The 27,011-nt window shown below is 52.9% G+C and overlaps 1 protein-coding gene across 2 annotated transcripts in view; it reads left to right on the top strand.

Moving 5' to 3' along the window:
* Positions 1 to 25,295, top strand: part of PRIMA1 (proline rich membrane anchor 1) — a 70,023-nt gene extending 44,728 nt beyond the window's left edge. The window contains exons 4-5 of one of the 2 annotated variants that reach the window (XM_061159338.1): positions 7,790 to 7,919; positions 22,168 to 25,295. In XM_061159338.1, the coding sequence (XP_061015321.1) occupies positions 7,790 to 7,919; positions 22,168 to 22,270 (233 nt within the window). In that variant the 3' untranslated portion in view covers positions 22,271 to 25,295. Of the gene's footprint in view, positions 1 to 7,789; positions 7,920 to 15,086; positions 15,379 to 22,167 lie in introns of those variants that run through there. The other variant, XM_061159337.1, reaches the window with a different exon arrangement.
* Positions 25,296 to 27,011: the final 1,716 nt, after the last annotated feature.

The raw sequence follows: 27,011 nt of genomic DNA, 5'->3' as shown, positions 1-27,011 counted from the left end.
GACCTTTGCTCTGACTCTTCCCTCAGGTACTGGTGTGATGAACACCTTCACCAAATCCAAGTCTTTGGCCAAAAGTCACCCGTGGAGGTCACTCTACTTTACACTGTAACCCACCCAGCACGCCAGCCCCACCCCCCCCCCAGAGCTGCTCTGTTTAGGGGTAAAGAGGACATGGCAGTGTCCATGAGGGAAAGAGGCCTGCCTGTTTCCATGCCTCTCCTTCAACAGCGAGGAGACAGTTGTGGAAGCGCCCAGCAGACATTCCCCCTCATGTCACTGGCCAGAACTGGCCAAGGCCTCCTGAGTTTCCATAGAGCAGTGATCTCAGTCTACAGTGAACAAAAACCAGGAATGCTCAGCTGTGGCCTCCACAGCCCAGCTGCAGGAAGCGGGGTCCTGGGCCAGATTTGGGAGGCAGTGGAGACCAGGAATAGGACGGAGGGCAGGGTGATGGACGAGACAGACCCCCCCACTCCAAGTAGCCCCAGTACAGCCCTGCTTCCCAAGAATACCACCTCCTCCCTGCCCTGGACTGGATGCCGGGACCCACATTCAGGCTGCAGTGTCCAACCTGCAGGGTGGAAAGGGAGCGCCGCTGAGTTCTGGAAAAGGTGGGGTGCGGAGGCTCCCCCCAGGAGCCAGGAATTCAGACCTTCTGCTGGCTGTTATTGGTCAACCAGGGGCTTCCTGCTCTGAGAACCTCGGGTCTGGGGGAGGCACGAGCAAGACATGAAAAAGGGGGTCTCTGTGCTGCACCCAAAGCCAGATTGCCATTGGCAGAGGACAGGAGGAAAGACCCCCCGAACTGAGGTGCAAAGGATCACTATTTTCATGTGGGCCAACTCAAAAGAGACTCCTCCTTTCTCTGTAGAAGTGGAGGCTCATTTCGGGGGTTTGTATAAAGCACCAAGATCTGAGCCTGTATCTGTGGTTTTTATAAAGCCGGGCCACACACTCTGGCATCTTTGGGGAGGAAACGAGCGAGGGCCCCACTCCGAGCTGGCCCAGGCGGGCGGCTGGACGCCCCTGGCACAGGCCTCCCCATGGAGGTTGGGTGCCCATGAATGGAGAGCAGCGGCCTGAGTTGGTCCCTTGTGTCCAGAGACAATGGGCTCTGTGTGGGGGCGGGGCATGAGGAGGGCCCCGCCCTGCGCCCCCTTCCCCCCACAGTGGACTTGCAGTCTCTGTCAAGCAACTCAGCAGAGAGCTGGGGGCCCCGGGGCAGTGAAGGGAAAAGACCGTGAAGGAACTGCAAACCCAGGTCCTTCGTGGTCCTTGGGGGCATCACATGAAGCAGGGCTGGGGGGGCCTGAGGCCCAGATCTGCCCCCCACCCCCAGCCTCAGGTTCTCCTTTGTCTGAAGGGTCTGAGGACCAGGTTTTGCCATCACACAAGTGTATTAGCAAAGTTCCTGGACCCCTTGCTGTCTTCATGAACCAGATAAAACCAATGGGTGTTTAGGTGAGCAGACTGAGGCAGAGCGAGAGAACACATCCTCTTCATTGCTCTTCAGACACTCCATCAACTTGCAGCAGATTCCTAGACGTGATGGACGGGGTCCTCAAGGCCTTCTGGGTGAGCAGGAGAGCATGGACCCAAGAGGGAGCCCACCCACCCTGAGGGCCAACTGTGCCCCGAGACTGTCCCTTGGATTGATGCTGTGTGGCCCCCTTGGCATCTACTCCCAAAGTCCAGCCCAGCCCCTGACACCCGAGGCTGGCAAGTCCCTGGCCATGTCGTGAGGCTGGTCATGAGGCTGACTTCGGTTTCCACAGCAAAGGCTGAGTGTGTCCACTGTGGTTTGAGAAGCAGGTTCACAGACCTTAGCCCCTCGAAGGAGATGGGTCTCTGTAGCTCAGGGGACCCTACACAAGCCGCGCTCAGCGGCTGTGATCTGCCTGGTGGGCTGGGAGCTGAGTCGCCGCTCTCTGTGCGGGTCGCCCCTCCTCCCCTGGCCATGACCGAGGTCAGCTCCTGGGCATCAGTCAGGAAGCCTGGCCATGAATTGCCAAACTATGAAAGTTAGAGACATCTAAGGATGCCCTGGCATGCCTGTGGTGTTACCAGCAGGGCCTGGCACTCAGGCTGCACTCAAGAAATGGGGGGGCCAGGTGAGCAAGGGGCTGGCCTCTGCAGGTGGCCACGTGTGGGTCCAGAGGCCGAGACATGGATAAAGCACAGCCTCCACCTCACAATGGTTTCATCACCGACTCAATGGACAAGAGCTCAAGCAAACTCCAGAAGATGCTGAAGGACAAGGGAGCCTGGTGTGCTGCAATCCATGGGGTTGCAGAGTCAGACACAACTGAACAACCACCACAACCTCACAATGGAAACATCAGGTTAAAACAAAGAACACGGCTCTCACTCCCTTCTAGAAATCCTAGAAAAATATCTTTCTGGACTAAGGTTGTTTCCTCCTAATGTGCTGTTCCTTTGATTCATTCGTGCCCTACTTGATTCCTTCCTGTCAATCAGATATCTCCAATGCACAGCCAGCGCTGAGGACGATATGGATGTGGCCCGTCCCAAGTCGAAGGCAAACATGTACTGAGTTCGCTGTGAGTGCTGTCACAGGCACACAGGGTTCCAGCCCCAGCAGGTCCCTGGCTGTGTCCCCACTGCAGAAGGGGGCCGCAGAAGCAGCCTCGGGGGTGATGCTCAACAAATGCTGGTGCTCCTCCTGGTTCCCTCAAGAACACTGTCTCCGTCATCCCATTTGATAGTCACAAACACCCCGTGAGGAATACAGGGGAGGCGCTTGAGAGCAGGGGACCTCATGCAGTTCCCCCGTGACACCAGACTTCAGGCAGGTCTACCCACCCCGACAGGAATCTCCTTGGTCTGCTCAGCGCCCGTGATGTGTGATCAGATGGGGACATCTGAAGCGACCCCCTCCCAACTGCTTCTTTTCCAGACACTTGTGGGGGCATCTTGGCCTCTTCTCCGTTTCTTTTCCCGCACTCGCCCCAGCATGTAATCATCTATTTGTGGGCGGAATTACTTGTGTGCTGTTGGCTCTGTCTGCTCTTCTGGAAGTCCCCTTGGGGGACTCTCATCTGTCTTGCTCCCTCCCAGCCCAACTTCCCTGATGTTCTGAGTGGGCTGGACCGGGGTGGGGAGGGTCTCGCCCTTCCAGGACTGATATTTGGGACCTGTCTCCCAGCAGTAAGCTAGAGAAGCCATAGAGCTCACCTCCTTCGGATTTTGGGGTTTTGGGGAGAGCTTTTTTTGGCTGTGCCACTTGGCTTGCAGGATCTCAGTTCCCCGACCAGGGATTGAACCTGGGCCATGGCAGGGACAAACTGGGACCCTACCCACGAGGCCACCAGGGAACTCACCTCCTTTGTTTCTTGTCTCTCAAGGATCTGCCTTTTGTTACCTTGATGTCCACTATTTGGAAAACCATTTTTATATTTTTGGTATTTTTTTGAGATGTTTCCCGGATGGGGTATAATGGTGCCAAGTCTGGCCCTTGTTACCCCATCTTGGCCAGAAGCAGAAGTCCCGAATATGAGCTCTTAATGATGCATTTCTTGACTGAAAAGACAGCAACTCCATTGATAAAGCGAAACTCGGCCCATGTCGTTCTAAATCGCTCTCTGGATGCCAGCCTCATTATCTTTACAGGCATCAGGAGGGTTTAATGAATGCAGCAGACAAAGCCCCATTGAGTTCCAGGAGAGAGGGTGTCGTGACCCCTGAGATATCATGACAGCTCCTGCCTTTCTGTCTTGTTTGCAGAATCTTGGCTGAGAGCGAGGCGGGTGACAGAGGCAGCGCTCTGGCAGCCTCGTGTCCAGGGAATTCACACTCTGGTGGCCTCAGCCTCCTCCATCTGACCACCTGCCTCTCACAAGGCATCACCTCTCTCCCTTGAACCCTGGCGCCAAGTGGCTTCCTCTCCTTGGCCACAGATGACCTTGACCTTGCACGTTAGCACTTCTGGGTCTCTTCTCTCGGAGACTGCTGGCTCCTTAAGCGAGGTGATCAGATTTTGGGCAGCTGGCGTTAAGACCTGGGTTGGGCACAGTTGACATCCAATTCATCCTTGTACTCCCAGCTCCCAGCATGCTACCAGGCACTGAGGGTGCTTGTTAGTAAATGTTTGGTGGATGAGCAAATGAATGAAAACCTTCATTTTTATTCTATTTTCTTGAATATGAACCTTCAGTCTGCCCACAGGGTAAAGATTCTTGTCTAGACAGACTGGAAAGCAGGAGAGGCCACACCCAGTGGGAAAGAAGTTTGGGCAGGGGTGGACCTGGCCTGCAGCCTAAAGATCCAGTGTCCTCATCCTGGCCCCTGCGAAAGCTGTTTGATCCTGTGCCTCACTCAGTATTTATTTTCTTTTCTGAAGTGACCCCTCCTAGCCTTCCTCTCGGGCTTCTTAGGTGGCGCTGGTGGTAAAGAACCTGCCCGCCAATGCAGGAGACATTAAGAGATAGGGGTTCCATCCCTGGGTCAGGAAGATCCCCTGGAGGAGGACGTGACAACCCACTGCAGTATTCTTGCCTGGAGAATCCCATGGACAGGAGCCTGGCGGGCTACAGTCCATAGGGTCGCATAGAGTCAGACACGACTGAAGCGACTTAGCACACACACTCAGCCTTCCTCTGACTCCAGCATCCCCTGATCTTCTCTAATATAAAAAGAATGAGTCAAGCAAGGATAAATAAGGATGCATTCTTTGAACACAATAGCTGTTTTCTTGGCAAAATCCACGATTTATATCTTGGACTGTTTCACAGAACACCTCCTTCTTTTCACATCTGGTAGTATTTTTGCCTGGGGTGCTTTCCTCACATGTAAGCAGTGAGTAATATTCACACTGCTGAATATTAGCAAGGAACTCTCTTGCAGAAGGACCTTCTCGAACAAACCTTCCTGCTTTCGGCATCAATTGTGCTTGAAAACAGTCAGCAAGAAGCAGATTCTCGCCTCATTAATATCGAATGCAAAGAAAAGAACATCAAGAGAGGCGCTCTGAAATTTAGCATCTAATTCCAAATGAAGTTTAGAATCAACTTGTCCTTCGGTTTCCAGTGGATGGAATTTCTCAACAGGGACCCTGGTGGGCTTTTGGAGGGACAGTTCTACCACGTGTGGGAGTGTTTGACTCATTGTTGCTAACATCCATAGTTGTTGGGTGATCAAAAGCAGCCCCTCCCACCCCCGCCATCAAAGATTTCCAAGTGCTGCCTGGGGAGGGGTGCTGTCCCCACTGAGCCCACTCTCTGGTAGACAAATGCTCCAGCCTTGGCAATGTTGGGTAAACTGTGGGCCCCTGGTGTGAGCATCCCACGGGCTGCAGGCCTGGCCCTGGAGACCGGCCCAGAGGTGTCGCAGCCCAAGGTAGAAGTGACAAAAACCAAAATTGCTTCCCTTTGCAGTGAAAATGCAGACCATTTGGGGTTGGGACCCTGTGTATCTAGCTGCTCTCCTGATTCTCCAGCTATGACCAGTGCTGCAGGCAAGATCTGTGCCCAGTCCCCTGGGGAGACTCAGGCAAGCCAGGGATACCCCATGATGAATGATTTGGGGGAAGAATTTCGTTTGATATTTCACAGAAAAAGCACTGAAGAAGTTCATCATGGGGGAAATGAGAATCCTTTTGGATTACCTCTCCCTCATTCTACAGGTTGTCTTTTGAATTCTATATTCTCTTTTTTTTTTTAATTATTTACTTATCTGGCAGCATTGGATCCTAGTTGAAGCACGTGGGCTCTTCATTGTGGTGCACAGCCTTCTCTAGTTGCAGCTGGCGGGCTTAACTGCACCCTGTCATGTACGATCTTAGTTCCCCAACCAGGGATGGAACCCACCTCCCCTGCAGTCCAGGGCTGATTCTTAACCACTGGACCACCAGGGAAGTCCCTTTCTATCTTTTCAGTGTTAGGGCTTCTAAAGGCCTGTTTTTACCCAGGCTGACAGAGTCATGTAGCTCAGTGACATCCTCATCCCAGTCAGTTCTTAGGAAACATTTCTGTATCTACTTGGTCTCAGTGAGGATCTCAGCTCTGCCTCTGGTGACCTTGGTTTCTGTTAATGGAGCTTTAGTACCTGATCCCTGAGAAGCACATAAAGGCTTCCCGGATCTCCTAATCCAGCTGCAACAAAGCCACAAAATCACTCCTTTCTCTGCATCTTTCCTTGTTCCGAACAAGAGTACAAGGGCTTGGGGAAAACAACAGAGCATAGGGCTCAGTGATCCCACTTCTAGTTATTTATCCAAGAGAAATATGAACATGTCTATACCAAGAAAGCATGTCTATACCCTATTTGTGAATGTTTACAGCAACTTTGTTTATAAAAGTCAAAACTTGCGAACAGCTTAGGTATTCATCAACAGTTGAACAGGATAAACAAACTGTGGTATACACATATCATGGAATACTGTTCAGCTGTAAAAGAAAGGAACTACGTAAATATCCAACATTGTTGGTGAATCACAAAAACACTGCTAAATAAAGGAAGCAAAAAAAAAAAAAAACCCAGGCACTGCATGATTCCATTTATGTGAGTTTCAAGAACAAGCAAATCTAATCTGTGATTTTAGAAAGCAGAACAGTGGTTGCTTCTGGGGTCAGGACAGACTAGAAGCACAAGGAAGCTTTCTGGGGTGATAATGATATTGTGGGTCATGACAGAGGTTTACACTAGTGTATGTATTTGTCAAAACTGATCAGATGGTACCGTTCAGATGGGTGCATTTCACTATATGTAAATTATACCTTGATGACTGAAACAACAACAATATCATCAGTAATATAATAATGAAACCACCCATGGTATCCTTTGGGAAATCATTCACTTATTCCCCACATACTGTTGCACCCTTCATGGTGCCTATTATTAAATCTAGGGCATAGTTTTGATTCTTTTACATATATTCACATGTCTTGAAGGACTGTCCCGAACTAGTAGTGTCTATGTATCTATTTGTCCCTCCACCCTCTCCCTCTCCCCTTTTCTCTTTCCCTCACTTCCGTTCCTTTTGCAATTCCAAGCAATTCTTTCCAGTTGGGTGTAGGTCTTCCAAAACCTCTGGGGTAAAGCTGTATGATATCTCTGCTTTTCTCAGAGCAGAGCAAACCGACTTTGTTGCAAGCTTTGTCTGTGTGTGGGTCCCCTCACCCAGCCTGTGCCAAAGGGAAGGACGGGTTCTCCCCAAGGACCCCATGGACTGAGTAACAAGAAGGGTGGTCCTGCAGCAACCCCTGTCATATGCTTTGTCAATGACTTTTTTCAAATTGTGGCCACTGTGCAGGCTGAGACAGCTACTGGTACCCACCACAGGGACCAAACCCAAGAAGACAGAAAACTTGTCTCTTGCAAAAAAAAAATAATAGCTTAAGAAACTGATGTTGACAGGTCTCCCTTTCTCTCCTCCCTGCTCCCCCCCTTCACCCGTGTGCTCTGAGCCCAACTCCTCACTCCCACCTTCAGAGGAAGCAGATTTAATACCCACGCTGAGAGAAGATGTTCTGTTATTTTTCATGGGAAATTAAACCTGACCCTGCTGTCAGTTAGCTCATGCCCAGGAAGGATGGATGGCCCAGGGTGCAGTGCTTAACCCCAGCTCAGAGCACGTCACCTGGCTGGGGGCCAGCCATGACGTCACCTGCCACTGGGTGGGGGTGGGGACGGCAGGACAGGTTGGAGAGGCTTCATCTGGGTGATGGATGGTGGCGAGGCCAGCCTTGGTGTCACCTGTAACAGTTCGCCTCTGACACCAGCGTGGACCCACACATCCAGGGGACACTCAGGCTGCTCCTGTCTCTTTCAGCTCCCAACGCTACCTCGTGTCCTGCGGAGGAGAGCTGGTGGTCAGGGCTGGTGATCGTCATCGCGGTATGCTGCGCCTCCCTGGTATTTCTCACTGTGCTTGTCATCATCTGCTACAAAGCCATCAAGAGGTGAGTGTTCACCCAGCTCTGGAGCCAGAGGGGACCCTAACTGGGCTCAGGGCTCCTCCACCCACCTCTATTCGGTTTTGTTTTTTAATAATAAAAATCGTTAAGCATTTAAGAAGCAGAAAGAATGTACAAAGAACACCCACCTACCTTCACCCTGATTCAACAGTTATCAAGATTTGGCTAATATTTACTGTTTCCTGTTCCTTGTATCTTTTTCTTTGCTAAAGTATTTTAAAGTTTATCTCAGATATTATCCCCCCCCCCATCATTTTAGGGGGTTCTACGAGCATTTGATGAGCACTGATTATATGTCAGGCTGGAGGCAGGATAAAGCTCCTCTACCTGTAAGTGGCAGGCCCCGCTGCTAGGGGCTCACTCCAGGCCTGGGAGGATGGAAATAATTCTTGCAGGGTGGGTGATGAATCCCCTGGAGGGGGCACCATGCTGGTTTGGAGCCGGAACTGGGTTTTGGAATCTGATCAAAATTCAGACTCCAGTTCAAGCTGTGTGACCAGGAGGAAATCACTTTTCTGGCCCTCAGTTTCCCTATCAGTAAAACGGGGATAAAGAATAATTATCTTGCCCCCAGGGAGCAGTGAGATGCCCTCTGTGAATGGTCTGCACAATATGTATACTCAGCAGTGTCTGGTATAAGTGCATGCTCACCAAGAGCTGCACCAGCTTTCACTGTTTCCATAGTGGAAGACAGAAAAAGGATGACAGAGAAGGGAGCAAGGTTCTCTTGGGAGAAGGAGAAGTAGAGATGCCTCAGAGAAGGTCTTCTGTGAATGCTTTGGCCAACTGATGCGAAGAGCTGACCCCCTGGAAAAAGACTCTGATGCTGGAAAGATTGAGGGCAGGAGGAGAAGGGGGCGGTAGAAGATGAGATGGTTAGATACTGATTGTCAACCATCACTATCCATCACCAACTCAATGGACATGAGTTTGAGCAAACTCCGGGAGATACTGAAGGACAGGGAAGCCTGGCATGCTGCAGTCCATGGGGTCCCAAAGTCAGAGACAACATAGTGACTGAACAACAAGAAGGCTGGGTTTTGAAGGATGAATAGGAGTGCTCCCAAAGGGTCATGAATGACCCAAACAGCATATTATCTTTCAGTAACACTTGGAAGGAAAGTTATGACCAACCTAGATAGCATATTAAAAAGCAGAGACACTACTTTGCCAACAAAGGTCCGTCTGGTCAAGGCTATGGTTTTTCCAGTGGTCATGTATGGATGTGAGAGTTGGACTGTGAAGAAAGCTGAGCGCCAAAAAATTGATGCTTTTGAACTGTGGTGTTGGAGAAGACTCTTGAGAGTCCCTTGGACTGCAAAGAGATCCAACCAGTCCATCCTGAAAGAGATAAGTCCTGGGTGTTCACTGAAAGGACTGATGCTGAAGCTGAAACTCCAGTACTTTGGCCACCTCATGCAAAGAGTTGACTCATTGGAAATGACCCTGATGCTGGGAGGGATTGGGAGCAGGAGGAGAAGGGGACGACAGAGGATGAGATGGCTGGATGGCATCACCGACTCGATGGGAATGAGCTTGAGTAAACTCCAGGAGTTGGTGATGGACAGGGAGGCCTGGTGTGCTGCGTTTCATGGGGTCGCCAAGAGTCGGACACAACTGAACAACTGAACTGAACACTTGCTGTTATTTCTGTTAACTACCATCTCACTTTGATGCTTTTGAACTGTGGTGTTGGAGAAGACTCTTGAGAGTCCCTTGGACATCAGGGAGATCAAACCAGTCAAGCCTAAAGGAAATCAATCCTGAATGTTCATTGAAAGGACTGATGCTGAAGCTAAAGCTCCAATACTTTGGCCACCTGATGCGAAGAACTGACTCATTTGAAAAGAGCCGGATGCTGGGAAAGATTGAAGGCAGGAGGAGAAGGGGATGACACAGGATAAGATGATTGGATGGCATCACCAACTCAGTGGACATGGGTTTGAGCAAACTCTGGGAGATGGTGAAGGACAGGGAAGCCTGGCATGCTGCAATCCACAACTGAGTGACTGAACAACACCACCATCTCACTTTGCCTTTCAAACAAGCAGGCACCTTGTTGAGTTGGGGTCTGAAGCTCCACATTGTTATTGTTGAGGCCTGAGGCCGTGGTTTGACATCCCCTGCGATTACAACACAGTAGCTCTGGCCCCACCCCTCAATTTCCAGTTCTTAGCCTCCTCTCAAACAACGGCCTCCCTGGCCTTGGGGGACGTTCAGTCAGTCAGTTCAGTCGCTCAGTGGGTCAGACTCTTTGCAACCCCATGGACTGCAGGGGACGTTAGGGGACAATATAATCAAAAGAGGAACAATAATGTTGTTTGCAAAACACCAGAGGATTTGTTAATATGTTTTTAAGAAAGTGTTTTTTTTCAATTCCCTAAGGCCCAAAGTTAGAGGATCTCTATTGAGCAATCATAAGACCAAAGTTATTTAAACTTTGCCCTTTTAATCAGTTGTTCTATGTGATTTCACTTTAATAATTCAAAAGCGGAAAGAGTAAACCATTAAGTTGAAATTCTTAAAACCTGCATATGGTCAGGCACCCAGGGAGAAGGGCCTCATCAGGCCAACAGCCAGGACCAGGCAGGAGAGGCAGGAGTCACGTGAACCCTGATGTGGATGAAAAATCGTTTCAGCTGCGAGCCTGCTGCAGCGGGAGGAGGGTTTTAAGAAGCAGAGCAGGGCAGGCATTCAAAAGCACCAAGCACCAGGAAGCCCCTGTGATGGGGGTGGGATGGGGAAATGGGGGGCGTGGGGGGGTTGGAGATGAGGGTAGAGGGAGGCCGGAGGAAGCCCCAAGCCCGACAAGGGGAAGTGGTTGTCCCACCAGGTGTAGCCGCTGCTGGCCCATGATTCAGTAGACACAGGGAGCCATTGAAGGTTTTAGGGAAAGTGTTCAAGATCCACCCAGGGCACCGTCAGAGAGTGGGGACACTGCCAGAGAGTGGGGGCACTAGTCCCCTCAAAGACCCCCTTCCCTCAGAGACAGGCTACATCATCTTTTTTTTTTAAGATTCTTTTCTTCCCATATAGACCATTACAGAATAGTGAGTAGAGGTCCCTATGCTATACAGCAGGCCCCTACATGCTAAGTCGATTCAGTTGTGTCCGACTCTTTGCCACCCTATGGGCCATGGCCTGCCAGGCTCCTCTATCCATGGGATTCTCCAGGCAAGAATACTGGAGTGGGTTGCCATGCCCTCCTCCAGGGGATCTTCTTGACCTAGGGGTCAAACCCACGTCTCTTACTGGCACGTGGGCTCTTTACCACTATCGCCACCTGCAAAGCTCTGTAGGTCCTTATTAGTTATCGATTAACATCTTTTCTATAGAAGTGTGTATAATGTCGATCCCAGTCTTCCAATTTATCACTCCAACCCACCTCCTGGTGGGTTTCCCTGGTGGCTCAGTGGTAAGTAATCCACCGGCCGATGCAAGAGAAGTGGGTTCAATCCCTGGGTCAGGAAGATCCCCTGGAGAAGGAAATGGCAACCCACTCCAGTATTCTTGCCTGGAAAATCCTATGGACAGAGGAGCCTGGCGGGCTACAGTCCATGGAGTTGAAAAAGAGACACGACTTAAGCGACTGAGCACAAACTTATTTAAAAGATGAGGCATGCATCTTTTAGAATTATGGTTTCAAAATGCATCATCTTTTTAATAAACTGAGGCTCTTCCAAAAGATACGCTTCTGCCTCCTCTCTGCTCCAAACCTCTCCTGAAGAAACGGGCTACCTGCTCCAACAGCAGGAGGGCTGGGCGAACCTAACAGGTGAAGCAGCTCACTTGGATGTCTCCGCTCTGTGGCGTGTCCGCCGCGTCTGTCCTGCCGGGCTTTGCTTCCACGGAGCTGGGGGACTCCCGGGAAGGCGAGGGAAGGTATCACCCCACCTCCCGTCAGAGCACCAGAGGAGCCTCCCTCGTCTCCTTCCACCGGCTCTGGGGTCTTGGTTCCCGAGCCTGTCAGCCGCCTGGAAAGACAGACAACTCACCTCAGACGGCTTAGTGGATCCCTCCCGAAGCGTGGATGGGACGCCTTCCGGGGTGTGGGCGGCGCTTCCTCCCCAGGGGTGTGGGCGGGGCTCCAGCCAAAGGAATGGGCGGAGCCCCCTCCAGGGGCTGGGCAGATCCTGAGAACAATAGAATTCTTGAAGCATTTCACGAATAACAGAGGTGCAAGCTGTTAGCACCCCCCAGGACAGAGGATGGGCGCAGTACCAGGGAAACCTACAGGGCCTGGAGACTCAAAAGAGGGGCTAATCAGCAGGACCTGTGGTTGGAACTGCTGGAGATGCAGCCCTGAAAAACAAGTGGGTGGAGAAAACTCCTCAACCTTTCTCCACGCTCCCAGCTATCCTGAGGTGCCTCCCATTGGCTGAAACAGGGGAGCCCAGGAGATAACAGCAAAGGTGTCAGCACCCCAGCCCATGTAGTAAATGGAGCGCAGTCCCTTTTCTGCCTTGGCGCCAAAATCTGCATCCTCTTCTGGAGCAAGACCCAGCCCTCTGCCAGTCCAGATCCTCACGGTCCAGAGAGGGCGTCCCTGGCGCCCAAAGATGGATAATCTGTATCAGGAGTGGGTGCTACTCAGGCACCCGAGTGGCCAATGGAGGCAACAATAGAGTCTGGTTCTCCCAGAACCCTCCTGGAAGGTAGCTTGACCTGGAGAAGATGGATCAGCCCCTTGTGGGCTGCGGAAGAAGGAGGCAGCAGAAGTTACACCCAGTGCAGGACAGCAAACGCCCCCTCCCCACTCCCCCAGCTGACCTCTGTAAGAGATAGCCTAGCCAAGCAGCTGTCTGTGTGCATTTCTCTCCAGAGTAAATGGAGGATTTCTTCCTCTCAATCAATTCTCTTTGGTTAATAATTCATCTGAAACATGCCTTCTCTCTCAGGAAATAAAAGCGTTGCATGTCGCTGTGAAACCATTAGAAGGGAAATTCAGTGATAAACCCTGCTTTCTTAAAAAAAACCCTCTCACCGCCTGGAGTCCTAGGGGAGGACTTCCTAGAGATCTTTGTGAATGGCCACAACACAGCCTTTTGGAGCCAGATTGCTTTAAGGATTGTTCTAGAATCAATTGGGATGGAAAGGAGGTGATTCTGCAGGTGCCAGCTTGGCTTGGCATGTGGGGTGGCCTTGGGGAGGGGAGGTAACTCGGGAGCAGATGCAGACAGAGCACCTTCTCCGTGCCCTCTCTAGTCATTGACCTTGATAGCAGGGAGGTTGGGTGTGGTTAGGACTTTCTACATACAGACCCTACTTCCCAGGGGGTACTAGTAGGTAAAGAACCCACCTGCCAGTGCAGGAGACATAAGAGACGCCAGTTTGACCCCTAGGTCGGGAAGACCTCCTGGAGGAGGAAATGGTAACCCACTCCAGTATTCTTGCCTGGAGAATCCCATGAGCAGAGGGGCCTGGTTGGGCTACAGTCCACAGGGTCGCAGAGTCAGACACAACTGAAGTGACTTAGTATGCATGCACATACACACACACTCAGTGGATCAAATTTCATCTTGTGACTCAGCAAACATTCCCAATGTCCCAGCTCTGCTAGGTGATAAGGTGCACAGGGGGCATCCAGGTCGGGGGAGCCCAGAGGAAGGGGACCTCACCCAGACCAGGGGCCCTGAGAAGTTTTTTTGGAAGAGGATGGGCATCCCACGTGTTAACCAGTGGGACTAACACATGCAGTGGTCCCCAAGTCCTCTATCAATAATCCAAATTCTGGAGATTTCCCCACCATGGGAAGCCCACACAGTTTGCATTTCAGTGGCTCATTGCCCTGGCTTTGGCGTGAACAACTTCTTTATCCACAGGCACAGGATGGTCAGGCCCCAGAGCCCTTGGGTGTTCTGGACGTCGTGCTCCATCCAGGCCTCCTCCCCACCCAGGGCCTGGCATGTACCTGTCACATCAGACCACAGGACAGCCTGGAGCTGTTTGAAGAACCCAGGACTGGGTGTCCAGACCCTTGCATTCCATTCCCAGCCCCAACCCAGTTCAGTAGGTATCACTACCCTCATCTGTAAAGTGGGGGAGCCCTCCTAGTCTCTACCCAGCTCCCTGAGCTTTTGTTTCCCGGCCCTGGGATGTCGGGGGGACCAATGTCACCAGATCCTTTCGCTGCCAGGTGTGTAAGTACTGGGCCAGGTGCCAGGGCTGTGCTTGGCCTGGGCACTCTGGTGGTGGGCACTTCCAGCACAGCCCCTGGCTCACTGCCCACACTTCTGCGAGGACACCTGGGTGTTAATCAAACCCACCCCCCCACCCCCCCCCCCACAGTTCAGTCACTCAGTCGTGTCCAACCCTTTGCAACCCCATGGACTGCAGCACGCCAGGCCTCCCTGTCCATCACCAATTTCCAGAGTTTACTCAAACTCATGCCCATTGAGTCGGTGATGCAATCCAACCATTTCATCCTCTGTCGTCCCCTTCTCCTCCCGCCTTCAATCTTTCCCAGCATCAGGGTCTTTTCAAATGAGTCAGCTCTTCGCATCAGGTGGCCAAAGTATTGGAGTTTCAGCTTCAACATCAGACCTTCCAAAGAACACTCAGGACTGATCTCCTTTAGGATGGACTGGTTGGATCTCCATGAAGTCCAAGGGACTCTCAAGAGTCTTCTCCAACACTATAGTTCAAAAGCATCAATTCTTCGGCGCTCAGCTTTCTTCACAGTCCAACTCACATCCATACATGACCACTGGAAAAACCATAGCCTTGACTAGACTGACCTTTGTTGACAAAGTAGTAGTATTGCAATGGGAGAGTCGTGTCTGGAGGGAAGACCAAGGCTCTGTGAGCAGGGAGGAGGAACCTTGTCCACGGTGAGACAAAGACAAGCTCCAAGGTGCACGGTGTCCACTGCCTGGGTAGGAGGGCCAGGGAGCACCCGACAGGCACGAGGACTCCCAAGACTGGGGCCGCTATCCTAGGTGGGTTTGTAGCCTCCACCCTTCATGGGGAGAAGAGGCCGGTGTGGCGGAGACATGGCCCCACCCCTCCCAGGCCCCTCCCTGGAGCCAGCCCCACTCCCCAGGCGCAGGAAGAGTGCGCCGCCTCTTTTGGCCGCGCACAGCGTGGGTCTTGCACCCTCTGCCATCGATTAGCCATTAAGTCACTTGACAGCCATTTCCTTCTAATTTACAGGGTATTGGGTGAAAGACCAATAAAAGGATGTGGAACAGTTTGGCAGACCCTGCAGGCCGCTAATTGCAGACAACGAGCAAGCCTGCGGCTCCTGGGAGCAAGAGGCAGTGTGTGCGCGTACCCGAGTGTTCCCGGGCACGCGCGTCAGCTTTTTGTGGTCGAATTGCTTCCAGTAGAACAGGCACTTTTGAACACCCAGGTCTGCTTGACCGGCCTTAGGACCCACTGACTGGCACAGACTGCTCACACATATTTATTGAGCACCTACTGTGTGCTGGGGCCCAGACTAGGCGTTGGGGATGTGGTGATAAGCAAGACTGAGTTCCTGTTCACCCCCTCCTAATGGGGGAAGCAGATCAAACATATACACACCAGCAAATTAATAAACGAACTGTTTTAAAAGGCTATGAGTGCTATGAAGAGGAAAAAAAAAAAAAAAACTCAGGGTAATGGGGGAGAGGAAGTGAAGGGGGTGAAAGCGAGGTTGCTTTCTCCATCCCAAGTGTCAGTGTCATGCGTGCCCCTTGCGGGGTCTTTATGGTTGGAAAGTATGGTTAGGGCTTTGAATGTTCATTATCACTTTTTAATTCAATTTTTATTTTACTAAAGCAATATATGCAAGTAACTAAAAAAGTAAAATGAGTCTCAGCCTATTAAGAAAACCAGTAGCCCCCGATTGTCCCTCTTTCTCCCCCAAATCTCATTCGTAAGAGGCAACCACTTTTTAAAAAATATTAACTTACTTATTATTTGGCAGTGTCAGGTCTCAGTTGTGGCACATGGTCTCTCCAGGTATGGCCCGGGTTTAATTGCTCCATGGCAGGTGGAATCTTAGTTCCCCAATCAGGGATTGAACCCACATCCTCTGCATTGCAAGGTGAATTCTTAACCACTGGACTACCAGGGAAGTCCCAAAGGCAACCACTTTTGAGTGTTAGTTGTTTCTCCTGGTATTTCCCTAAGTGATATGGATACTCTACATTTTCTGTTAATTTTAAACATTATCCACTGATTTTTCACTATAGAAGGTACAAGATTTAGAAACCTAATACTACTCTGAAATTTATAATACAAAACACCTGCCCTCTTCCCAACTACTTCCTCTAGGTACCTCCAGTGAGGGGATCAGTGACCACCCAAGGTCCCCTCCGTATGACAATGTATAAATATTGTTCACAGCTGAGTCATGTAGTGTACTATGATTAGTTTCCTTCTCTGGAGTTAGCAGTGCCTTCTCCCAATATGGTCAGATGCGTTAGGTGATCAATTTGTCAGTTCCGTGTTTGTCTTGGAGATTCCGTCCTCCTCTGCAGGTGAGTGGTAGCTCTCTGGGCTTGATCTGCAGCCATTGGGCTATCGTTGTCTTCAGCAGCTTTCCAAGCCTCCCCTCTGGGAACTTGTCACACTCAGCTCTCTCCCTCTCCGTCTCCCACTCCAGTTCTTCGTTTCTTCAGCTTGACTCCATCATGGAAGATTTTTCCAAGATCTTTCCTGAATCATAGACTCAATAGCAGATCAGTCAGTGAAGTTAGTTTTCTTTTTAGGATTTACATTATTTTGGGAGCTTTGGGGTGGCCCAGCAGAGGGTTAGCTCTTATTGAGTGTGTGACAAGTTGAGAAGCCGTGGTTCCCCGGGCAGCTGGGAGACTGTGGAGGAGGGCAAGAGAGATCCCTCTGTTGTCTGAGCCAGAATAAGCCCCCATGGTCATAGGAGGAAGCTGTGGCTCAGGGCACAGAGGTTTCCAGCCTTCCTCTCTCATTCTTTGAGGATTCAGGTAGCTACCCTCCTGGCTTCCAGCTGAGTCCTTACTGCTCACTCAAGACCCAGTTCAAACACACCTCCTCAGTCATGGTGCCCTGGGCTGGGGTGGATCTTTCTTTCTCACCAGGTTCTTTGAGTTGTAGCTCTCCCTGGATTTGTGTTTCTGCTTTCTGCTCTAGGTCAGTTAAAAACATTTGGTGTTTGCATGTTCGTGTGCTCGAGTGTGTGAGTGACGGTGCACACACACACACATTAGAGGGGGAAGCTGCCATCCTTTCTCACCCATGATGTCTCTCTCCGCCACAGCGCCTGGCATGTACCTGGCAGGTAGTAACTCTTCCATGACTTTCCGTGTCATGAATGGAAGCTTGTTTGTGTAGATTTGAGAAATTCCACCTTTAAAACTGACTCAGACGGTAAAGAATCTACCTGCAATGCAGGAAATCCAGGTTCAATCCCTGGATCAGGAAGATTTCCTGGAGAAGGAAATGGCAACCCACTCCAGTATTCTTTCCTGAAGAATTCCATAGACAGAGGAGCCTGGCGGGCTACAGTCCAGGGGGTCGCAAAATCTGGACAGGAGTGAGCAACTAACATCCCTCTCCAAGGGTCCTTCGTGCTGTGATAGGTGATGAAATCCCCTCCCAGCAGTAGGAGGCAGGTTGCAGGGCCAATTGCTCTGTCTGCCTGGGATCCTCTGCGCAGTGGGGCCGTGGAGCCCAGTGCTGGCAGATGGGAGACTCAGACAAGTCTCTGCTTCTTAGACCTTTTTATCCCTAAGAAACTCCATTCTCTTGGAACTCAGCTTTCCAGATACACTGGGTCAAGGTCATGGGGTAGGGTAAAGGGGTAGATAGCAATTCCTCATACAAGAAGTCCTCGATGGCTCCCACTGCACTCAGAATAAGATCCAGAGGCCTTGTCCTGCCAACCGGGTCCCAAGAAGGACCCGGTCCCAGAACCTCCGCAGCACCATCCTTCAGCAGACATGGCTGAACATGGAAACCCTTGGCAGGGGTGGGGGCAGGGGCAGTGAACACAGGCGGCTTGACTGAGTGTGGGGCTATTCATATCCACATGCCTGGCTCATCTTCCCTGGTGATGGCAGAGGATTTGGGGCGAGAAATGGGGTGCTGCTTCTCATTGTCAGGGGACGCCCTCAGTGGCCCAGAAAGGCTTTTTTTTTTTTTTTGGTTTCTAGACCCAGATTTGGAGAAGTCTGCAGTGTACAGAGGCATCTCATGATGGAATTCTGTGTATGTGAGTGTGCATGGATGTGTGTGTGTGTGTGTACGTGTATATGTATACATGTGTGTATAGGCATGTATGAGTGTATATGTGCATGCATGTGTGGATGTGTATTATTGAATGTGTATATGGGCATGGATGTGTGTGTGCTGGGGGTGGGCCATGGGGAGAATAAATACCTTTGGAAGAGGAAGTCTGAGACCTTTAACCTCACGTCGCTTAGAACAGACCTTGCATGGGCTGTGGGACACAGGAAACAAGCCAGCAGCCTCCACTCTCAGGGTCTCAGAGCTGTTCTTTGCCTCCAGCTCCCCCCACCCCCAACAGAGCAGGGGGCTGAGGGGGGAACCCATCACAGCGCTGTCAGCAGGAACCGAAAGGGGGTCCTGGCTCTCCCTGCCCAGGCATTCTGCTGGCGGTGAGCCATCAGGGCCGCCCTCCAAGCAGAGAACATGGGGCGCCCAGGGTGGGAGTTTTCTCAAGGTGGGAGACCCTGCCCTGCGACATTTGGGAATTGGACATGGAGCCAAGGAAAATCTCACTTCCCTTTTTCTTGATTTTAGGAACCAGGCCATGTAGGCAGCCGTGTGTGCCCAGCTTTTCCTGCACCCAGGCAGAAGGGTGTTTCTCTGGTTTAGCAGGAACCAGAGGTGGCTCAAAGGGGGCCGGGCTGGGTCCCCACCAGCCCCCCTAGCACTCAGGAGCCCCCCGGGGTGCACACTAGGTAGGAAGTCTCTGCAGACTGGAGACCACTGGCAACAGGAGCAGCTCTGCACTGACCCCTTTCCAGCTGTATCATACTGAGAACTAACATGCACTTATGGAGCACTTACTGTATGCCAGATGCTCCTTGAGGGGCTTGACATGCATTAACATATTTAATCCTTCCCGTGGGTCTATGAAATGGACCCCGTTATTGTGCCCGTTTTATAGACCAGGAAACCGAGGCATGGTGAGGTTAAGTGACTTGTCCAAGGTTACACAGCTAGAAGGTGGGAGAGCTGGGTTTAGTGAGCCAGACATCTGCTTCCCAGCCCTTCCGCAGCGTCACCCTGAAGTGCTGTGCTGAGAGAGAGGTTGGGGATGGGGGTAGGTGTTCAAAGCAGAGCATTGTCCTACTGTAGGTAAAACTCCAGTGTCCACCAGGCTCCAGTGAATCATGGAAGGGCTTCGGGGAGTGGGCTGGGGCAGCAGCCCAGGGAGCAGAGTGGCTGACAACTCAGCTCCATGGGGGAGGGGAGCAGACCAAGTGTGCTTCTCAGGAGAGCCCTTGGGAGAGCCCATTCTCCCCTCGCCACGCCCAGGCTCTTGGACTGCTCCTGAGAGGTGCTGCGCTAACCAAAAGTTGCCCTCTTTGCTGGATGGAGCCCCCACTGAGACACCCTTTCCTGTCTGGGAAGCTGGCTGAGCCATTGAGAAGGCCCTGGGACTCTCTACTGGTCCTGACCCCAGTGTCCCTCCAGCCACCGTCCCCTCCACCCAAGTCCCAGGAATGGGGGTCTCACAGCCAGCAGCCTGGCTTTAGAAATGTCCCTTCTCCTCATGGAGGAAGGAATACTGCTCATTTCCTACCCCCTCCCTAAAAAGGGCTGAACTCTGTGCCCTCTAGGCTCTACCCATCTCCGTTTAAGTTCCAGGACCCCTTCATCTTGGCATTATCTACCCTCAAAGGCCCTTAAGCCTCATCTCCCCTGTCCTTACCCATTTCAGTTGACTTTTCAGACCTAGCCCAAGACTGAATATTTATTAGGGAGAAAAGCAGAGAAATCTTTGGGCCCAGAGATTTTTGTGGGGAGAGGGGGCAGAGATTTTTTACTTTATTTTCTGGAATTCTGATTCTGATGAAATCCCTCTGTATTGATGATAAATTTAGGAATTTCAGTTAAGTCCCTCAGGGGCCTCATGTTGGGGGCCACACAGGATCTCACTGTAAGAAAATGCACCCCCACCCCCAATTTTCAGGTCAGGTAGAACTCACTGAGTCAGAGTCAAACCCACACAGCAAGGTCAAAAGTACGTGAGGCCCCTGGAAAGGGATAGGTGGGAGGGAGGAAGGGTAAGAGAAACAGAGGGAGAAAGGCCTCGGGGGAGAGGGAGACTCAAAGCCTGTCATTTCCAGGAGCCCATCACAAACAAGGCAACTCTTCTGAGCCTTTTCTGAGTTCCAGAAAGTGTCTGTGAGCATCTATAGAAATGGGGTTTGGGGGACCCTAGAACACAGCATGTGCTGGGTTAAAACAAAATGAGACAGGCTTCTGGGAGCAGAGTCTTGAGAACTTAGGGGAATCTCTAAGAGGAGGGTGGAGGAGGGCCTTCCCAAGGTGATTGGACTACAGGGCCCACTTGGGGATGAAGGGTGGGGGAGGCCCGCTTTATCATCAGTAGCAGCAGAATGATGATTCAGTAGAAAGATGTTTGGATCAAGACATGGTAGGAGTGAGTGGTGCTCCAAGCCCCACCACATACAGGTGGGTGGGGTAGGGGGTGGTCATCGGGCAAGTCACAGCTCTCCCAAAGCCTCAGCTTCCCTATGAAATGAATCTCGCAACTTCAGGCCTGGCTTCTTCAGGGGACCATTGTGAGAGGGGACAAGAATGTGGCTGCTCATCATGTTGCCTCTGAACAGGCCTGATAGTCCCGTCCCCATGAAACTACTGATAACCACCTCACAGACCCTCCCTCCCCTCAACTAATCACCAACAACCTTATCCCATAGGCATCAAGCTGTCTGCCTACCAGTCCTCCTGCTGGGTTTGGGGAGGCGCTAGGGACATTTGAGAAGGCTTTCAATCAATCCCTAGGCTTTCAACGATGACCTAAACATTCAGTTTAGACAACACACAATGAAGGCCAGTTCAGGCTCAGCCCCAATGTTTTTGGGGTTACAGGAGGTGACTGAGCTGCCACCTCTTGGGCCTCAGGTCCACCCAAGAGACAGCAGGATTGTGCCATGGGGTTGGGCTACACAGCCTGTATGGTGTGGACCCATCAGGAGGCTGTGGTCACTCAGGCCTGGGACTGGGAGCTGGAGTCCTCCCGAATGACCAAGAGAGGAGGTGGGATCTGAGCCAGGCCAGAAAGCAGTGCTGCGAATTCAGAGTCTCAGCAAGTGAGCACAAGCCTTCTCAAGGTTTCCCTCCCAGCCTTCCCCATGCCCGGCGTGCCTAGGAGGAATGGCTCCTGGGGTTAAAGGGCCTTTGGAATGAGCTTCCAATGATGCAACGTGAAGTGTTTGAGAACCACGGGTGTGCACTGATTTAGTTTGGACATTCACCATCACTATCACCACTGTCTCCCTCTCTGCCATCACCATGATGATCACTGCCATCCACTATGCCACCGTTTCTGTTAGCGCTGCCATCACCACCATCCACCACCATCACCATCACTGTCAACACCACCATCCAGTCCACCACCACCATCACCATCACTGTCATAACCACCATCCAGTCCACCACCACCATCACCATCACTGTCATCACCACCATCAACTCTCCCATCCTCACCACCACCACCTCCATGACTATCACCACCATCTCCGCTCACCGTCACCACTGCCTTTACCATCGAGGCCACCACCCCATCATCTCCATCCCCAGCCCATCCACCGCCATGACCAGCAACAGCACTACCACCGCCCACTTCATCACATTTGCCTCTTGCCTTTGACCACCCAGAGATAAGACTACAAAGCCCAACCACGAGCACCTCGCCTCTTTTAACCCTCTGCACCCCAAATATTCGTCTTCATGTCTATTTGCTCATATCAAAGAGATCAACCAAAGGCTGACCAGATAGCATAACAAGCTGAGCATACATTGTGGTTTGTCCAGAACAGTTCCAAGTCACACCTGTTTTCCCTGCTTTGTTATTCACCATGTCCGGTTGCCTGACACAGTATATGGTCACATATATAAGACCACAAGGGCTAGCACCCCAAGGATGCTGACCTGGAACAGAGCCTGGTGGGGTGACTGGGAGGGTAAGATACACTCCCACCAGCCGCTGATAACTAATGGATGTCCCTGCCTCCCCCTCCTTTGCCTTCCCCACTCCTCCACCTGCCCCCAGGAAACCCCTGAGAAAAGAGGAGAACGGCACTGGCGTTGCTGAGTACCCTATGACTTCCTCGCAGAGCAGCAAAGGGGTGGACGCGAACAGCGCCGTGGTATGAGTCCGTAGGCCCTGGACTGCTGGCCAGAGGGACACCTTGGTGGCACTGGTGGACGCGGGAAAGCAGGTGGACACGAGCTGACACTGGGCTTCCCCAGGACTTCATCACCTTGCAGGCTTCAAGCCTCCCAAAGGAGAAAGCCTCCTTTGCCCAGCCTCACCCCTTGGTCAGCCCACAGCGTGGATGCTGCGGACACCAGGCTGAGCCAGGCTCACCGGCGGGCAGCCTCCGGGGTAGCGCCGCCATCTGAGGCCCCGTGTCTCTTCCTCCTCTTGTGTCTGACCCACGGACAGCCCCCCGGCTGGTGCCTAAAGCACACACCCTGAGAAGGCTGGGAGCCTGTCTGCCGGGGCGAAGAGGTGCCCCCGCCCCTTTCGCCTAAAGGAGACCTCCCCTCCCCACCAGGAAGCCTACCTGCTTCTTCCCTGACCACGCTATTCCCGACAGAAGCCATGGGCGCAGCCACGAGACATCCCCGTTCAAAGGTGCTCCCACCCATCTACCCGCCGCCCCGTCGTTGTCTCAGTCTTCAGGGCCTGCCTTCTCCCTCCCATCTCCATCACACCCAGGGCCCCTGGCTCCTGACTCCCCGCCACGGGGGGCTGTGCGCCCTGCCTGCGGAGTCCGGACTGAGCCAAGAAGCCCGGTCACACCCCCGGGTGGGGTCTGACCATCCAGGGCAAAACAACGTCCTGAACCCCAGGCTTGGGGCCCCGGAAGGACGGGGGCCACTACGCCTGTCCTCAGACTCACTCCCACGTCTGACCCTCAGAGGAGCCGACGCTTCCCTGTGAGCCAGGCCCTGCCTTCCTCCCGGCAGAGGCTACCCCCGTGCCAAACCCACCACCAGCGCTCGGGCCTGGATCCACCGGCCTGGCGCTGGGCCCCTGAGCGCTCCCTGAGGCCTGGTACTCAGACCCTCCCCGGAGAGCCCCCAGGCCTGCTGTCATCCCGAGGGAGCCCGCATGCTTCTATGGGCGCCTTGAATGTCCCCTGTGCTCTAAAAGTGCTGAGTCCTCCTGAGTGGTTGGTGGACGAAGGGAAGGAAAGGAGATGGGAAGAGAGGGACCCTCCAGGCCTGGTGACCCCCATCTACTGGCCGAGTGACCCCCACCTGCCAGCCTGTTTCGCCGGCGCCCAGTCACCCTGTGGGCACATCACTGGGGCCCCAGAGACAGCAGCCTTGCGGTTTTGCACTCCCGGAGGGCTGGGAGAACACTTCTGGGGCCCTGGTTCCCTCTCCCTCCACGCACTTGCTGAGAGGAACCCGTCACAGCCAGGGGCTCCGCTCTCTGGCTATGTAGGGTCCGAGCCGGGGACCCTGCCTGCCTTCCAGACCACAAGTGTCAGTTGTTCTCTGGAGGGCGTTTGGGCCGCAGGTGAGACTCTCACATCCAGGGGAGACTGACAGACTGAAAACCAATCCCCGTTTGGGCTGAACCTTCAAACACCCATCGTCCGGGAGCCCTGGTGCCCACGGAGGCATCTGTGTGCCGAGAGCAGGGCAGAAGGTGAACGCGCCGTGACCTTGGCCCAGGTCCTGTCGCCAGGTCAGTGGGTGCGGGCTGAGGACAGGCCCCGGGCAGAGCCCCCCAGGAAGGCTCTTCCCCCTCTCAGTGCTCCCCGCGTGAGGACTGGCTTCTGCTCTCCCTGTGTGCCTTAGCACGGGCCCCCTGTGGCCTTCCTCCCTGCCCCACCCAGTGGGTACTTGACGGTTCGTGCCCTCCACTTGCCAAGGATGCAGAGCTGAGTGACAAGCAGGCCAGAGGCTGTGCGCCCCTCAGCAGGACAGACCCCATCCCAGCGTGCTTTCCTCACTGCCTGTGGCTCCTGCTGATCCCCTGCCTGTCCCCTGAGCAGACACCCAGGCAGGACCCCAGCCCGACGCACACACTTTCCTGGTCCAGGAGTGATGGGAAAGCATCTGTGACCAGAGGGAAGAATCCTGGCTGAGTGGTCGTGGAGTCCTGGGCAGTCAGTCTGGGGGGACATCGAGGGAAGCAGGGCACACTCCAGCTTTTGCAAAAGCCCATTGATCCCACCTTCCCCAGCCTGGGCTTAAACCTGAGTGGCTCAGATTTTGCAATTAACTCAATCCTCCAGCCCCAGCCAGGCTCCCCATCAGGATCCCCAGAAAACCATCAGTCCTTCACTCTGGAGCCAGTATCCACTTCCCTGGGGACACACAGCCCAGGCTCCGTGAAAAGCTAACGTTTGCACATAAATCCCCCCAAATTGGGTTTGTCAAGCCTCCTCTCACCCAGTTAGTGAAAACTAAGAAAAGACCCCAGTTTTTAAAAGGGAATTCACTTGAGAACAAACCCAGAACCGGCCATTTGGAAGACAGCCCTCACGGGTGCAGGGAGAGACCCCCCGTGGATTTTCAGCTTAAGCAACAGAAGATCCATAAAACCACCCAGCCTGGTATTTGAGCTTAAACTTAAATTTCAGGAATATATCTTCAGCCCTTAAACACGGACCAATCCTCAGGCTACTCTGAATCTTTGAGAACGACAGGCACATTCCTTTTCTGCATTTTCTCAAATAGATATTTTTCGACCGTCTCCTGTCAAGCCCAGCTTTAGAGTGGCATATGGGATCTTCCAGAGGTTTCAGGTGTTCCTTAGATGCTTCTAAAGCAAGTTTTGGAAGAAAGACTAATAGCTGTAAAAATAGACATATATATTATATATAGTTATATATATTTAAAGAGATATCTATCTATATATATAATTACTGTACTCTCTGAATCTGTACAAAGTATGATTTCAACAGCCCAGGTAGTGTGCGGTATCTAATGCATGAATGTAAATACCTTGAGACCTGCCTTCCTCACGGTTGCTAAGAGTGCACGGGAAGATGGCTCCTGTTCCCAGTTCTGTCTCAATGGACCAATACACACGTCGGTGCCCTCCTGTCCACCAACGAGCCTCTGATGTCATCTCTGTGCTGAGATGTTTTGCAGGAAGCAGGACAGGCAGCGTGAGGGGTGTGCTACATGCTACTTACGAGGAAGAAAGCATCATGCCTTTTTATTTTCAATAAAAATATACTTATAAAGATGGCTGGCTGTTGTCATTTGTGGTGGGGGCTTGGCCGGGGGCAGAGTGGGAAGGAGAGGGCAGACAGTGCACAGATGTGGTCCTCCCTTGAGGCTCTGCTACAGACCTGGGTACCTTGGATACCTGGCTGGTCTTGGTCCCTTGCCTGCCTGCTTTCTATATGGTTTCATCGTAATTCCCCGAGGTCGGCATTTATGGGGATTCCAAGGCACTCAGCTTTTCCCTCACCCCAGATCCAGCCACTTTGATCCTTGACTCAAGCAAGAGGAGGCTGGTCAACCATCCTAGTTCATCTGGGACTGGGAGGTTTTCCTAAAACGTCAAACCTTTGGTGCTGAAACTGGAAAAGTGCCAGTCAGATTGGGCGAGCCAGTCACTCTCATTTGACAAGTCCTCGTGGGAATCATGGGGGGCAAGAACCCGCGGCCCACGCTGGAGGGGAGATGGCCGGAGCTGTGGCCAGGGGCGGGGCTCCTGCTACGTCCACCCCCGGTCCGGACCTCGGCCCCCACTGGTCTGCAGCGCCTCCTCACCCAGCTGCTCAGAGCGCTGTTGTGGCCCGCCCCACACCCCCAGGCAGATGGGTCCCAGCCCTGAAGGAGCAGTCCTCTTTCCCCGGGTTTTTGGAGGGAAGGGGTTCCTCTCTGATTGGCAGGGTGAGATGGAGAGAGACTGCAGCCTCATCGGTTTTATCTGAGGGCTGAGGCAACAGTTTGGAGACAGCCAAGGTCACGCAGACACAGACAGTGGGTGGGGCTGGGTTTGCACGCAGACGCGAGTGTCTTCAGCACACAGCCGCTGGGAATGTGTAAATACCCTGAGGGAATCCCAGGACGGAGGGAATCCCAGTCCAGACTATCTCCCCACAGGTGGGATGCCGCAGGGCCCCATCACCTGGGTCCCCACGGCTTCAGAGTCAGCTCCACAGAGGCAATCGGAAGGGTTCTGTGTGCCCAGAGTTGGGGGGTCAGAGTGCTCTCCAACCCGACAGTTCAGGGGGATGTCGGCTCAGCACAGGGTCTCAGGAGGAAAGGGCCCATGTCTCAGTTACCTGGGATCAGGGCAGAGTGGGGAATCCATGGAGGTCCCCGCTGAGAGCCAGGAGGTCGTCATCTCAGTGGTACCCCCTGGAATTCCACGAGCTGTCATTTGCTGAAACCCATCACAGGTCCTGGCATACACTGGGCCCACAGTGGACAGTGGCCATCACTGCGATCATTGTCACTGCTGTTGTTAATAAAAAACTGCCATCTAGGCCATAGCAAGAGCTCTTCTACCCGCTGGTGGCCCACTCGGGTTCCCCCTGGTAGAGATCTGGTGGAACACTTCAGGCCTCGTCCCGATGGCCCTGCGCTCCAGCCTGGTAGAATTTATGAGATCAAACCCCGAGGCCAACCAGCCAGGAGGCAGGCGGCACCAGGCCTGTGTGCGAGGCACTGCCAACTCCTGCAGGTGCCCGGGCAGGGAGTGGAGGGTGAGGGTGGCAGCAGGAAACAGGGCCGGCCTGGGAGAGGGGGCAGGGAGGGGCCGAGGACCGGGGCTGGGGAGCCGTCAGCACAGAGAGGCAGAGTCCCCTGCCACGTCCCGTCTCCACTCGCATCTCTGGGACTTGTTGCTGAGATTCCAGCTCCAGAGACCAACATGGCAAACAGCAGCGTATGCTCTGCCCACCTGCCGGC

This window comes from Dama dama, chromosome 13, assembly GCF_033118175.1.
Source record: "Dama dama isolate Ldn47 chromosome 13, ASM3311817v1, whole genome shotgun sequence".
In the NCBI taxonomy this organism is placed as follows: Eukaryota; Metazoa; Chordata; class Mammalia; order Artiodactyla; family Cervidae; genus Dama; species Dama dama.
This window is presented reverse-complemented; position numbering and strand designations above follow the sequence as displayed.